Consider the following 13,252-nt stretch of genomic DNA (forward strand, 5'->3'; position numbering starts at 1 on the left):
GTATAGGCGGCACACTTTCCTACTAACCTCTGATGTCAAAAAAGAAAGACAAGAACAAATTGCACTCCAAATATAAATCTTTGTGCCTCTATATAATATTAACAGCATATAAATTTGTGGGCTTAAATTTCTGAATTCAGTAGCAGAATGACACATTGCATCCTCGTCCTTTCACAAAGAGTGGGTCGTTTGGACCTGTACATGTACCATAAGTAAAGAACCTCATGAAACATTGATGCTTGACACTGCACACGCGTGTGTGTGTGTGTGTGTGTGTGTGTGTGTGTGTGTGTGTGTGTGTGAGAGAGAGAGAGCATGTTAAAGGTGCTGCTAACCAAAAGTTCAATAGTTCAAAACCACAAGCTGCCCTCCAGAAGAAAGACGAGGCTTCCCAGTGACAGTCTTGGAAACCCACAGGGGAAGTTCTGCCCCGTGCTTTATAGGGTAGCTTTGAGTTGGAATCGACTGTCTGGCAGTGAGTGTGTGTTCTATATAGACAAGGAATGCAAAAATCTCCCAGCCCCCAAAGAATTCCCAGTCATTCATGTTTTATTCAGACTTCCGTAAATCACTTTCAGAATTTAGCCTTTCCAGCTTAAGATTTTGTGTGTAAAGGTTTTCCAACTCAAAAAGAGAAAAATCCACTGTAATTAGATATTGTAAAAAAAAAGAAAAAGATGAGGTCAAAAAATGATTATACCAAGTTTCAAGTTCACATGCAAAATGATGAAATTGAATATGCTGGAATTAATAATAGCAACTCGAAACACAGAAAAATCTGTAACAATCCAAAAAGTTCCAACAGTAAGTCATTAAAGTATAAACCAACTCTTGACTAATGTAAGACAGCAGTTAGTCCATAGAAGGGCGGATTAAACAAAGGTAATTGCTGCTAGAGGCCTGTAAGTGCTTTACTTTCTTCAGGGACATGTGGTCGTCAACGTGTTTTTGTTTATATGTAATAAGAGTTGTGTGTAATGAAGTTATAGGTAATAAAAGACAAAAAGATGGAATCTGAAGTGAGTGTAAGTTTTTAGCTGGAAAAGATTGTTGGAGCCCTTAGGAGGGGACTACTGAATCTGATAAAAAAAACCCAAAAACGCTCTGACCCATTTGCTCCTGAAAATAGCATCACCTGATATAATTATCTCTTAGAATCAGTTAAGATATTGGACCAGTTCATGAGAGTCTTCCAGGGAATAAGTACTCATAAGCCTTGCTGAGTGTGAGGGAGGGGTAGTAGACAGAATGGCTTGGTTAACTCCATGCCCGCTCAAATTTTTGGTTGATGGCTCAAAGGGCCAAATAAGTGACATGCCTCCCCAGTTCTTTATAGAGAATAATCGAACTTTTTCCCCCTCTTGTGATGAGATGTTTTAATGAGTCCTTGCTGCTGTCTCTTTAGAGGTGCCCTAGGGCATCTTAAAAGAGAAGGGATAACTGACTTGGCAGTCTACCTCAGCTTCATCCCAGCCACTGACAAGGCACCTTCTCAGCCCTTCAGAAGGTTGTTTGAAGGAGCCTGGCTGCATTCTTTAGGGTGGCTGAGACAGGATTGGGGACCTCAAAGAGAAACCTGGGTGAAGGATGGAGTCATTGTTGCCAGGAGGGCCTCTGTTAGCCACCAGGAGGACCTTGTCACTTGAAAGAACCTCTTTCCTTCCCCTGGAAGTGGATAGACCCTGGTACCCTGTTAGAACATGTAGGTAATGATGGTCTCCATCAGACAACGGTAGTCCCTTTCCTCCCCCCACCCCCGAAAGTCTTACAAGCTGTAGAATTTGAAGAAGAAAGGGAGAATTAAACCCTTGGTGTATATTTGAAAGACAGTCAATCGTAAGAAAGCGGGCCTGACATCACTCTTATTGGCAGTTCTTTAAACCACAAGGTGGGCTTGTGGCAGCGGTGGTCTCCTGAAGGAATTGGCATCGAGGCGGCTCTGTTGAGGTGGTCTCTACTATCGCCACTGATCTGTGACCCCCAGGTCTCCTGACTAATACCAAATTCTGCTGTGAATTCACTTTTTGACATTTTTTGTTGTTTTGTTTTCCCTTGGTAAACACATGTGCAACACAGCTGGCCCGTCGACCATCTTCACACGAACCCTCCATTGACATGAGTGAGGGTCATCGCGTGGCCCCGCCACCAGCCATCTGCCCTCCCAGAAGCTCAGGCTCCCCTTAGTCTGGAGTCTCCTTGTCCCTTCTTCCCACGAGTAGCCAATATGAACTCACTTTTGACCCTGCCCTAAGCCTAAATGCAAGACCCACCCACCGCCTGTTGTGTGCCAGGCTCCCCGACTCCCTGCAGGCCTGGGTACCAGAGTGAACCAGAGCAAAGGGCAGTGCTGTGCTGCCTCCTGGAAAGTTCCTGCCTGGTGTCTGGGCGCTGCCATGTCGAGCCGTGTCGGCCGCCTCTGGCTCCTGTTTAATATTCCGCCTGCTCCGCTGATGTTGTGCTTGGCTCCTGCGGGACTGCAATGCATGGCTGCTCCTGGAGCCAGTTTCCTGTCTTCATCGCCCAGTGTTTTGACTGGAGGCAGACCCAGTTCAGTCCAATCGGGGCTGGTGGAAACAACGACCAAGCGTCTCTGCTGGCTTGACTTGGGGAGAAGGAAAGTAGAAGGGACCCAGCATGTTGTAGAGGGCCTGGGCCTGCAGGCACATGCGGAGGAGAGGCTGGGGGCACTGTGAACCTGAGCTCAGTTGGGATGAAGGTGGAGACCCCCACCCTCCTGCTTTTTTTCTTTCTTGCTTTCCTTTTTGATTGATTAGCAGGTTTCCATCAAAGGAAACTCTCAGGGGATTGACTAGAAAATTGATTTTTGTTCCCCCTTATTCATAGAAAGGAAGCGCAAGGGTTTCAGCCCTGCCTCTAAGCGGTACATTTTCTGCAGGAAGGTCATGAGGAGAACTGTGTTTAGGAGGCAAAGCAGCTGTCTCTGAGAGGCTGAGGGGACTGGGAGAACAATAAGAAAGGGGGTTTTAAAGAACCGCCCCTGAAATGCAGATGGCTGCACCCAGAGGCTGAGCTAATAGCGGTAAGAGAGTTTGCTGAGGTCCTTGGAAAAAATAATCAACTGTTTCAGGGCGAAGGGGAGGATGAGAAGGAAAAGTTTCCTCAAAGCAAAGGAATGAAGCCCTGGACTGGCCCCTGATGAAGCCTGCTTTCTCTCCCCTCCCCTCTCTACCCCCACCTCCACCTTTTTTTTTTTCCAGATCCGAGGCTGTCAGAGATGACTCTGGTTCTGTCCATGAATAGATTCTGCGAGCCCATTGTCTCGGAAGGAGCTGCTGAAATTGCCGGGTACCAGACGCTATGGGAGGCTGACAGCTATGCAGGCCCTGGTGGCCCAGGACCAGCGCAAGCCCCTCTGCAGGGAGACCGGGGAGCCGGTCCCCCACTGGCAGGTAATGCCCTGGACTGTCCCCTGCTGCCCTCTGTGGCCCGACTGGCAGGGAGGAGGTGCTGTCTCTCAGGTGCCTTATGAGTGAAAAGACTTTGAGCTTCAGGGATTTCCCTGGCTGTCTAAGTGCCTCTCATAATCCAGCCCAGGGCTCCAGGGGCAGGACCAGAAGGGATATTTAAATGGCATCCAAACTTGCATCTACATGTGCTGCTGCCTCAGGTATAAGCCACGCTTCTCTAGTTTGAAGAAAACCAAACCAGATTTTCAAGCTCTGGATTTAAGCTCGGGTTTTCTGCTCTGTGAGACCCTATGGCTTTACAATGAAATCCCATCCCATGAGACATAAAAAGAGTCTAACCCTTTGGGCCAGGCTCTGTGGGTTGATTTCCCTCCCCCCTCCCTTTTATTTTTATTAAGCACGCAATTGGCTTTGGTATTATGAGGGGAGGGTTTCTTTTCAGCCAAGAAGATAGAAATATTTGTTCCTGACACTATTCTTATAGTCTAAGTTCCTTTGGTGTTTTTTCCTACAGTAGCTGCTATGGAAGAAAACAAAAATGTAAAACAGAAGCTCAGGGAAGTTTGTTTTACTCAAACAGGGATAAACACTCTGAGCTTTAAAAAAATAAAACCCTCAGACTTGATTTTCATTCCTGGTTAACATTTTGGGGCGTGACCTTGAGCTTTAGTTGTCGGCACTTAGTTTTAAAAGTTTAAATGTGTCTCGTCCTTAATTGAACGAAGGACTAGCCCATCCTAATGTGAATGTGGGTGTACTAAGTCAGAGTCGATCATATTTTAAAATTGGCTAATCGGCTAGCGTTAAAGATGTTAAAGGTGTGTGCATTTCAATAGTGGCATTATTATATTCTCCTGGATTTAAGTCAACAGTCTGCCTTAAATAACCATACTACCTCAGAGTTGTTGCACCCTTTCGCTGTATGGATTTTGCTGTGCATAGAATTAAGATCCTGGTCACCAGTAAATCAGGAGCATTGTCATTTTTCTGTATAATTGGCTAGGAATCAACCTGGGTCACAGGATTCTGTATGAGAGCAGCTACAAAGACAAATGTTTGTTTTTTAATCACCACATGCACAGACAAACCAGGCAACCCAGTTATCTTCTTGGAAGAAGGAAATGAAAGTATTTTGTTTGGAGAACCTCTGGCAAGCCGCATGTCATTTGTCCTATCTGATTTATTACCACAGGATCACATTACCGGGGAATTTCAAAGCCTCTAACAACATCCAAGATCACATACTTTAAGAGGAAGTATGTGGAAGAGGAGGATTTTCACCCACCACTCAGCAGCTGTAGCCATAAAGTATGTTGTTTTTCTTTTAAATAGTCATTATTTTTATTAAGAGTTTAAGATACTTAGTAACAGTTGCTTGATCCATTTCCAGAAATTAACTTGTTCCACCCAAGCAATGAACATGAGCCATTCCTAACAGGACCATATTCATCACTGTCACTTTTGGGGGGGGTCCTGTGTTTGGGGGTTGTTGTTTGTTGTCTGTGAAGTAGTTTAAGAAGGAACCAGCAAGAGCTCCTGTACTCCGAAAACAAAACAAAACAAAGCACAATTTAAGAATCCAAGGATTGCCTTTTTGCCTTACGGTTTCGTTTTCCTCGAGAGGCATGGAGGGTCAGCATCATCCTGAGCTCTCAGCTGCCCACGCAGAAGTGTAGTTGGTCCATTCTGGCCGTTTTCCGCCCGGAGCTGTGCCTGCCCTGTGCGTGCTGGGGGCTCATTCAGGGCTTTTCCTGACCTCGTAGCGGTAGACTCGCAATTCCAGCAGCGTGTGCATGAGAGGACCGCGCCCCCGCACTGTACTTTCGTTACCTATGCACCGCCCCCAGAAGGCTGCTGCGATTGAGGTGATTCTGATGTTGTGCGACCTTAGGTAGGGTTCTTTGACAGTACATCTTGACTGGCACAGACAGCCTCATCTCTCTCCCAAGGAGCACCTGGTGGGTTTGGGTTGCCCACCTTGGGAGAGCCACCAGTGCTTATCCCACAGCTGCACTGGGCTCTTTTCGGACTCATTCTCAAAAACAGGATCAAAGTCAACTTTTTTCCTGATGGAGAGGAAGCAAATAACGGGATCGGGCAAGTGGGTAGAATTACGACACTGGCCATCTAAGGGTGTGAAATAGCCATTCTTTTTCTTCACGGTGATCTTTTAAAGCTGGCCGCGATTCGACACTTACGGCACGTACACCAAACACAAGAAACCAAGCCAGGTGCCAACTCCTGGGAACCCCACGTGTGTCAGAGCGCTCTGTTCTGCAGGGCTTTCAGGGACTGACTTTTCAGAGGTTGATCACCTGGCTTTTCTCTCCAGCTACCTCTGGGTGGAGTTGAACCTCCTTGTCCTTCTGCCCCGATTGCACCACCCAAGAATAACCCAGACCTTAGTTGCATGAAATGCTCGGAGTGTTTCTAGTTCTGTAGATGATGCTTACAGCGGCATCTGGATGCCTAGGCAGATGGGTTCCCTACGTAGGTCCTGCCTGTGGTCAACCTCAGCCGCTTTCGTTCACAGCTCTTCAAGTTAAGTCACAACTCCTCAGGTGAAGCTGCCAGCTTGCTTCTTTTTTTATGACCTGAAAGTGCTGTTCCTGGGGACACAGCAGTCTATTTCCTTTTTACTTCCTGCATTGTGGTTGTAGCAGTTTTTCAACTGCTACCGGAATAACACCAATCACCACACAGGAGTAAGTCCACTTGTGTTTTTGCCCAGTGCCCAAAGGAAGCCTGAACTGGCCCTGCAACTGGCGCATCCTATCAGAGTTTGAGCCTCATGCAGTGTTGGTGTCTTCCTTCAAACAAGGATGATCGCAAGGGCAGAGCACAGAGACATCAAGTGAGGCAGAACTGAGAACCGATCGCATGCTCCTTGGGGCTGGGCCAGGATGGAAGGACAAGCATTATGATCTGCCACTTGGCATCCTCCAAAAACATCTTATTGAAGCATATTCTGTATATGTCCTATATACTAGCTTGGTAATCAGAAGGTCAGTGGTTCGAACTTGCCAGCCTCTCTGCGGGAGAGCATGTGGCAGTCTGCGTTTGTAACGATGACCAAAAGCAAACCCAAACTCACTGCCCGCAAGTCGATTCTAACTCCCAAAGGACAGAGTAGAACTGCCACTATGAGTTTCTGAGATTGTAACTTTTTACAAGCGTACAAAGCCTCATCTTTTTCCCATGGAACCGATGGTGGTTTTGAACTGTTGACCTTGCCATTAACAACCAACTACACCACCAGGGCCAGGGTATTTCTGTTGTGTCCTAAAAGGTTGTTATGAATCAGTCTATTCAATGTCAGTACTCACTACCATCAAGTCGATTCGGACTCATCGCAAGCCTGTAGGACAGGGTAGGACTGCCCCTGTGAGTTTCAGAGACTGTAACTCTTTACAAGAGCAGGAAGTGCTGTCTAGCTCCTGCAGGGTGACTGGCAGTTTTGAACTGCTAACCTGGTTAGCACCAACATGTAGTGTGTGTGTATTATGTATATAAGTGTGTGTGTGTGTATTATGTATATAGTGTATATATAAACATACATACACATATACACAAGGGGCTTTCAAAAGTTTGTGGAAAATTTCATTATTCCATTTTTTGATCAACTGTTGAAAGCTCCCTCATCGGAATTGGGACAATTGTGAGGCTGGTACAGGATGTTTCGTTCGTCTTCTACTATGAGCCTTTGGGCTGTTAACTTCAAGGTCAGCAGTTCAAATGCACCAGCTGTTCCTCGGGAGATAGATGAGCCGGCCTTCTCCAGTAAAGATTTACCAGCTCAGAAACCCTATGGCGTAGTTCTGCTTTCTCCGATTGGGTCACCGTGAGTTGGCATGGACTCAGTGGTGGTGGGGAGAGTGGAACTGTGCTCAGGAGGGTTTTCAAGGGCTGACCCTTTGGAAGTACATCACCAGACCTTTCTTCCAGGGTGCTGCTGGCTACATTGGGATTGCCACCCTTCCAGTTGACAGCTGAGCGCCTAAACATTTGAGCAGCTACAAAGGGGCACTCATGACGGCATAAGTATATGGTTTCAGCTGGATGAATTTCCCCAAGGTGAACCTACCTGGGAAGTTCGCTTCTAGAGCAAGATACAAAACATAACTATTAACCCAGTAAACCCCTTGCACCCTGCTTAGTCATGACTCTAGCCCATCCCCAGAGTAATGTCTCTTCTGGCGTCTAACAGCATTTCCCTCAGGGGCCATGGATGAGTGAGCAACCCAACTTCCTGTCACTGCTGAGGCCTGCCTGTGGCTGAACTCTCTCATGTTTGACCCCACAGTGAGTCCGGAGGGGGACTAATAGGCTGGCCGGACCAGGTGAGGAAGGCGCAGCAGTGGCAGCGGCATCGCTCATCAGCCCCAGAGGCAGCAAGACCCCAGCACTTCTGCCCAGGGAGAGAGGCGGGCAGAGAGAGGCTGTGATGATGTTTGTGTCTCACCCATTTCCTAAGCTTTCTCTTCCTGTTTCGGTTTGTAGACCATCTCGATCTTTGAGGAGCGAGCCCACATCCTCTACATGTCCTTGGAAAAGCTCAAGTTTATCGACGACCCTGAAGTATACCTCCGAAGATCCGTCCTTATAAACAACTTGATGAAAAGGATCCACGGAGAAATTCTCATGCAGAATAACTGGTGCTTTCCCGCCTGCGCTTTCAATGGCGCCTCTGCCCAAGAATGGTTTATGGCTCAAGACTGTCCTTACCGGAAGCGACCACGAATGGCCAAAGAGGAGTGTGAAAGGTTCCATGCCTGCTGCTTTTACCAGGAGTGTGGCGGCCACTATCTAAATTTACCCCTTTCTGTCAATGCTAATATTGGAAGTGCCTCCACTGTCTCTTCCTCCTCTTCCTCCTCCTCCTCTTCCTCTCCCCCTCTGCCTTTACCAAGTTGTTCCCACCAGGTGGATTTTGAGGTAGGCAGACCACCTCTGTACAAGAGTGATGGCCAGCTATCTGGCAGTGAAGTATTCATCACTCCTGCCAGGCCCCTTGGTGTTCAGGAAAAGGCCAAATTACATGATGAGAAAGCCAGTAGTGGCACCGGCAGGGATGGTGGCCTCCTAAGCCATGAACCTGTGGGACACGACCTTGCGTTTGAGTGCAAAGGCCAGTTTTACGATTATTTTGAGACTGAATGTCACGAGAAAAACAATGTGAGTGAGTCTTGGAAAAAGTCCTTGAGGAAAAAGGAGCCTTCGCCGAATAACAAACTGTGCTGCAGCAAAGGAAGTAAAATATGAGCCATCTTTCCACAGGAACTTTGACGCATGCACAGCATGATCAATTAGCTCTCATAAATTTTATTTTGAATGGATTTTATAGTTTTGTACAACGGATGAAATTATGCCAGGAACACGCCGTGTCGTTTTAATGCCTGGAGAGCAGATTGCATAAAACATCTGTATAGGAGGCATCCAAGAGCGACTCAACCAATGTGGTGGTGTTAGCGAGAAGGCAGCTTGACGTCATGCTTGAACGTATCTGTCTTCGTTTTCTCACTGAAAAGATCAGTAGATTAGATTGGGAAGGGCGGACAATGTGCCCTTGTGATATTTCCATTGCTTCACACCCCGCCCCCTTCCATCCCTGCAAGGAGCCTGTCACTAGTTAAGATCCATCGACATGTTTGCCAATGAATTAGGTAGTGATTTGGTGAGCAGATCGATATAACCAGCAAAGGAAGCCTGCTGCTTCTTTATGATACAGTATTTTTTTTTTTTTTGCCTGAACAAATGCCTGAAGACGGGGCACTAGATGACACAGCTGCAGCGTGCTGTTCAGTGTTTGTAATTCACCGTCTCGTGTGACAGATGAAATGGGATGGAACGCAACGAGCACACCTGTCTAGCGGTGGCAATCCACAATCCACAGCGAGGGCAATCCCTGCAAGTTCCTGGCTAGCCTGTGATGGGTGAGGAGGCGTTTAGAGAGGCGTTATACAGGGCGAATTTTGGTGCCTTACTTGATCTTAATTTTTGCCAGTGTGAAAATTAAGGGTAAATCAAGAGTTACAGCAGGGATTTAACACACAGAAAAAAAAAATTTTAACACACGCACACACACAGGGTGGATCCATATTGTTTGAAAACTTTGAACTATTGCATTCAACTTTTGATTCAACATCTCTGTTCTCCCTAAATTTATGTTTCGATGCCCAGTCACTTTGGGATCTGACGTGTTTGGAAAGGGGCGATGGGGACAATAGAGAGAGCTGTTAGAGACCAGCTTCACGGCTTCAGCGTTTCTGTGGCCACGATCGGTTGCTGGGGTTTGGGTTTCTTTGGGGGTTTTGGTTACTCCGTTTCATTCTGTTTCACTGTCCGATGGAGTCCATGGACCCGTGGCATGCTTTATACTTTACCCTGGTTTTGCAACATTTCACTCCTTGAGCTTATCGGCGCATGTGATTTTTTTTTTAATATGATGACGTTTGCTGTTGATTAAGAAGCACAATGTTAATAAATGATGTGGTAATCGATAAGGTTTGATCTTAAAGAATGTAAAGACTAGTTTGGGCAGAGTTATTTTGGAGAAATGGGACTGGCACATTTGGCCATCGTTTTCCTCAGTATTTCTTTGATGCGTACGTCCATACGCATGTTCAGAGTTCCCCTCTGACCACCCCCACCCCCACCCCCACTCTCCAGCCAGCCCCTCCTACTAACGTGTGTTCCCCTTCGAAAGCTCACTGACTGACTCTGGCTTCCTTAAAACAAGGCTTCCCGGGAACCAAATGCCAAATGGAGGGGATCACAAAGTCCTCCCAGTTTCTCCAAGATAAAAGCTTTGTTATTATTGCTGTCAATATTGAATATCGGTCTCATTCATACAGTGTATGAGTAGGGTCATCCTTTTGGACAAGTGTCCACAGGACCAATTTTTAATCCGTGTTCTTGTGTTATAGCTAACTAGTCTAGGAATGTTTGTTCTTTATTTTCAATATTTGATAAACATTTGATGGTGGAAACCTAGGTGATAGATGCTTGTATATGAATGTGTTGTAATAAAGTGAGGTTTTCTTGATATATATTTATTAAAATGATCAAAATTCATTAAGATTTTGGTGTTTGCATGTTACTGGCCGTGTTTCCCTTTTCTCTTACTCTGTTCTCTCAGGGGGGGAAAATGCAAATGTCTTGAAACTATAGGAACAGAGGCCATACAGGACTTTTCAAAATAAAGGTCGATCTGAAGGTGTTTTGGAATGGTCCTAGTTTATGGGCTTAGCATGATGCCCTACTCCAAAGGCTTACTGGTCGCTTTTTAAAAGGGCAAATTGTCCAGAAGATGACCCGTATCCGAGGGCTTAGAATCTATGGATCACTGCTAGCCGAATCCCACACCATTCTGTATTGTTATTCTCTGAAGCTACTATTTCATGTGATAAAGGGGAGACAGCTGATGAATTTGTCATAAGAGTTGAAAATCATGGAGATTTAAATATGTACAAAAGGAAGAACATAACTCTTTTGCTTTCTAAAAGCCCCTGACATTACTAGATATTGTTTTCCTTGATAGCCTCAGCTGTAAAATGCCTTGCTCGCTGAATTTCCGCAGTGCACGGGGCAGTGGGCGCCTGCGTGTGCTCAGTCGATACCGCTGGGTTGCTGCTTTTCAGGGTGCATGGGGCCCCTGGATCCAACAGCAGAAAACTTCGTTACTTTTTGTCACTGAGGTTTTTTGTTTGTTTGCTGGAAACTAGCTCGTGTCTCATGGAAGTCGGCTTCCATTGTGCTTTGCCACCGTTTACCGCCCTCGCCTGGTGTTTGGTTCGAGGCGGAAGACATCAAATTTTTGTTTCCAGGGCTTTCCCAGCAGATTAAAAGAGTTGTTTCATTTTTCCTTCATTAAAATGTCATCCCTAAACACTTAGCTGAAGAACAGAACTGTTCCCACAGTGGCCTACGAGTGCCGTCCCCCACCACTGCCGTGTGCTCAGCCCTGCCATTTCCATTTCTTAGAGATTTAAGCTGTTTTCAGAGCGACCAAGTTACCTCTTCACAGTGGGTTTATGAACTGGTGTTTGGAGCTGTATCCTGAGTGACTTGGAAACGCTTAAGACACCCAACACCCCACATCACTGTCTGCTGTCCAGGAAGTAACACCTTTCCCACTGTGCTCTGCATTAAGGAAAACCCGATACTGCAGAAGCCAGACTGAAGGAAAATCAAAGGCAATCTTTCATTGCTACTCACTTAACAAATCTAGGTGCCTGCCAGCATCCAAATCGGCATCTTTGCGCTCTGAGCCCTCCTTCCTAAAGGTGAGCGATCGTGGAAGATGGTCCGCCCAAGGTACTTGAAAAGGACAAAAATGTCATCAGTATCCCTCTACCCTCCAAATCCTATCATTCAAGACTTCACCTCAAAGGAGTTTTAGAGATAGGGCTTGCTGGGCCAGGGGGCAGAGGAAAGGAGAACGCAGGCAGGCAAAGAAGCGACACATCCATCAAAAATGGGGGTGAGGCATCTTTGGCAGCAATCTTTTGAGACAATAGGCATTTAGAACAATGTATGCCCCATTTTGTGAAGTAAATGCTGAAGCAAAGTGAATGAACACACTTCTTGATAACCGTCAAAGTTGACCCCATCCAAGCGTGACTGCGCACCCCTTCCATCGGGAGCTTGGATCTCTGCTGCCCCTGAGGACAGTAGTACTGCTCTCCGTGTAGTGGGAGGAGAGGAGGACAGCTGGTGCAGACGGCCTGGTCTTTAGATGTCACCTTCACACCGAAGGTATAAGGGTCCCTATGGGATGCAGCTCGGCATTTCGTGTGCCTCAAACCAATGCGAGCAGTCAGTCTTTTTGCAAAGAATTCTTTTTCATTTCCATTTTCCTGGCAGCTCCTTGCATTTGAAATCAGTTTGTGCGCACTTAAGGATCTTACCGTGTTGTCAATCTTACTAGGCATTTAAAAAAAAGCAAATGGGTCCCTGCAACAATGGTTTTAAACTAGGGGCAGGTTTGGGGCCGTGAAGAGAAGAATGAAAGAAGAGGCCTGTATGGTTTCCAGTCTTTCAGCCTCAGGTGGCTGTGTTCTGATCCGGCCGTTTAAAGTAACCACCAAGAACCCTGGAAGTCACTGGAGGGCACCTCCCTGGTTTCAAGGCAGGGAGGCCTAGCTGGTGGGCAGTAGTCTCTTCACAAGCTGACCATTCTCCAGCTAAGTGAGATCACTGCGTGAGCTGGGGTGGAATTCAGAGAGGATTTCCAGCCCCGAGTCCGCGGCGTGTTTTAGCTGGGAGAAGACGCTTAGGAGAAGCACTTGCAGAGACGTTAAGTTATGAACACTTGAGTCTCGCATCCTGCCATAAAGTGCATCAGCAAGTGAGTTTAATAAAACATGCTGTTTAAAATAGTCCGTAATTTCCTGTGGCGGCGGTTCCCTTCGGCATCTGTGACAGGCTGAAGAGCGATGACTCAACCAGGGAATTTGCACAAGCGAGTCTGGTTGCAAACCATCACCAGGAGCTTCATCTTTGGTAAACAGTTCTCCGATGGTGGTTTGGTTTCTTGGTTTTTGTTTTTCTCCCTCTTTGGTATTGAACCAGTTTGTTCATTTTGAAAAGGTATAACTACCTCGTCATAGCCTGGGAACACCTGCTTAAGACCACAATGAACCTGATAGAAGGTATGCGGATGGATTCGTCATTTCTCATGAAATTTCCTGTGTTTCTAAACGTTTTTCTTTTTAATTTAACTGTCTCCTTGGTTTAAAAATCATAAAATCTTATTAAATGTCATGTGCTGGGGGGGGTACACAGAGAAAAAAACTGAGGGAGCAACAAATTGAGATCTTGCT

General features: G+C 46.4%; 1 protein-coding gene across 1 annotated transcript; it reads left to right on the forward strand.

Annotated features, from left to right (window-relative positions):
• Nucleotides 1–427: 427 nt before the first annotated feature.
• SERTAD4 (SERTA domain containing 4) lies at nucleotides 428–10,502 on the forward strand. The gene is made up of 3 exons (XM_004699862.2): nucleotides 428–3,410; nucleotides 4,621–4,736; nucleotides 7,929–10,502. The coding sequence occupies exons 1-3, from the start codon at nucleotides 3,236–3,238 to the stop codon at nucleotides 8,688–8,690; spliced, it is 1,053 nt and encodes a 350-aa protein (XP_004699919.1). The 5' UTR covers nucleotides 428–3,235; the 3' UTR covers nucleotides 8,691–10,502.
• Nucleotides 10,503–13,252: the final 2,750 nt, after the last annotated feature.

The sequence above is a fragment of the Echinops telfairi genome, unplaced genomic scaffold (assembly GCF_000313985.2).
Source record: "Echinops telfairi isolate 266 unplaced genomic scaffold, ASM31398v2 ScPeMD7_7424;HRSCAF=8462, whole genome shotgun sequence".
Lineage (NCBI taxonomy): Eukaryota > Metazoa > Chordata > Mammalia > Afrosoricida > Tenrecidae > Echinops > Echinops telfairi.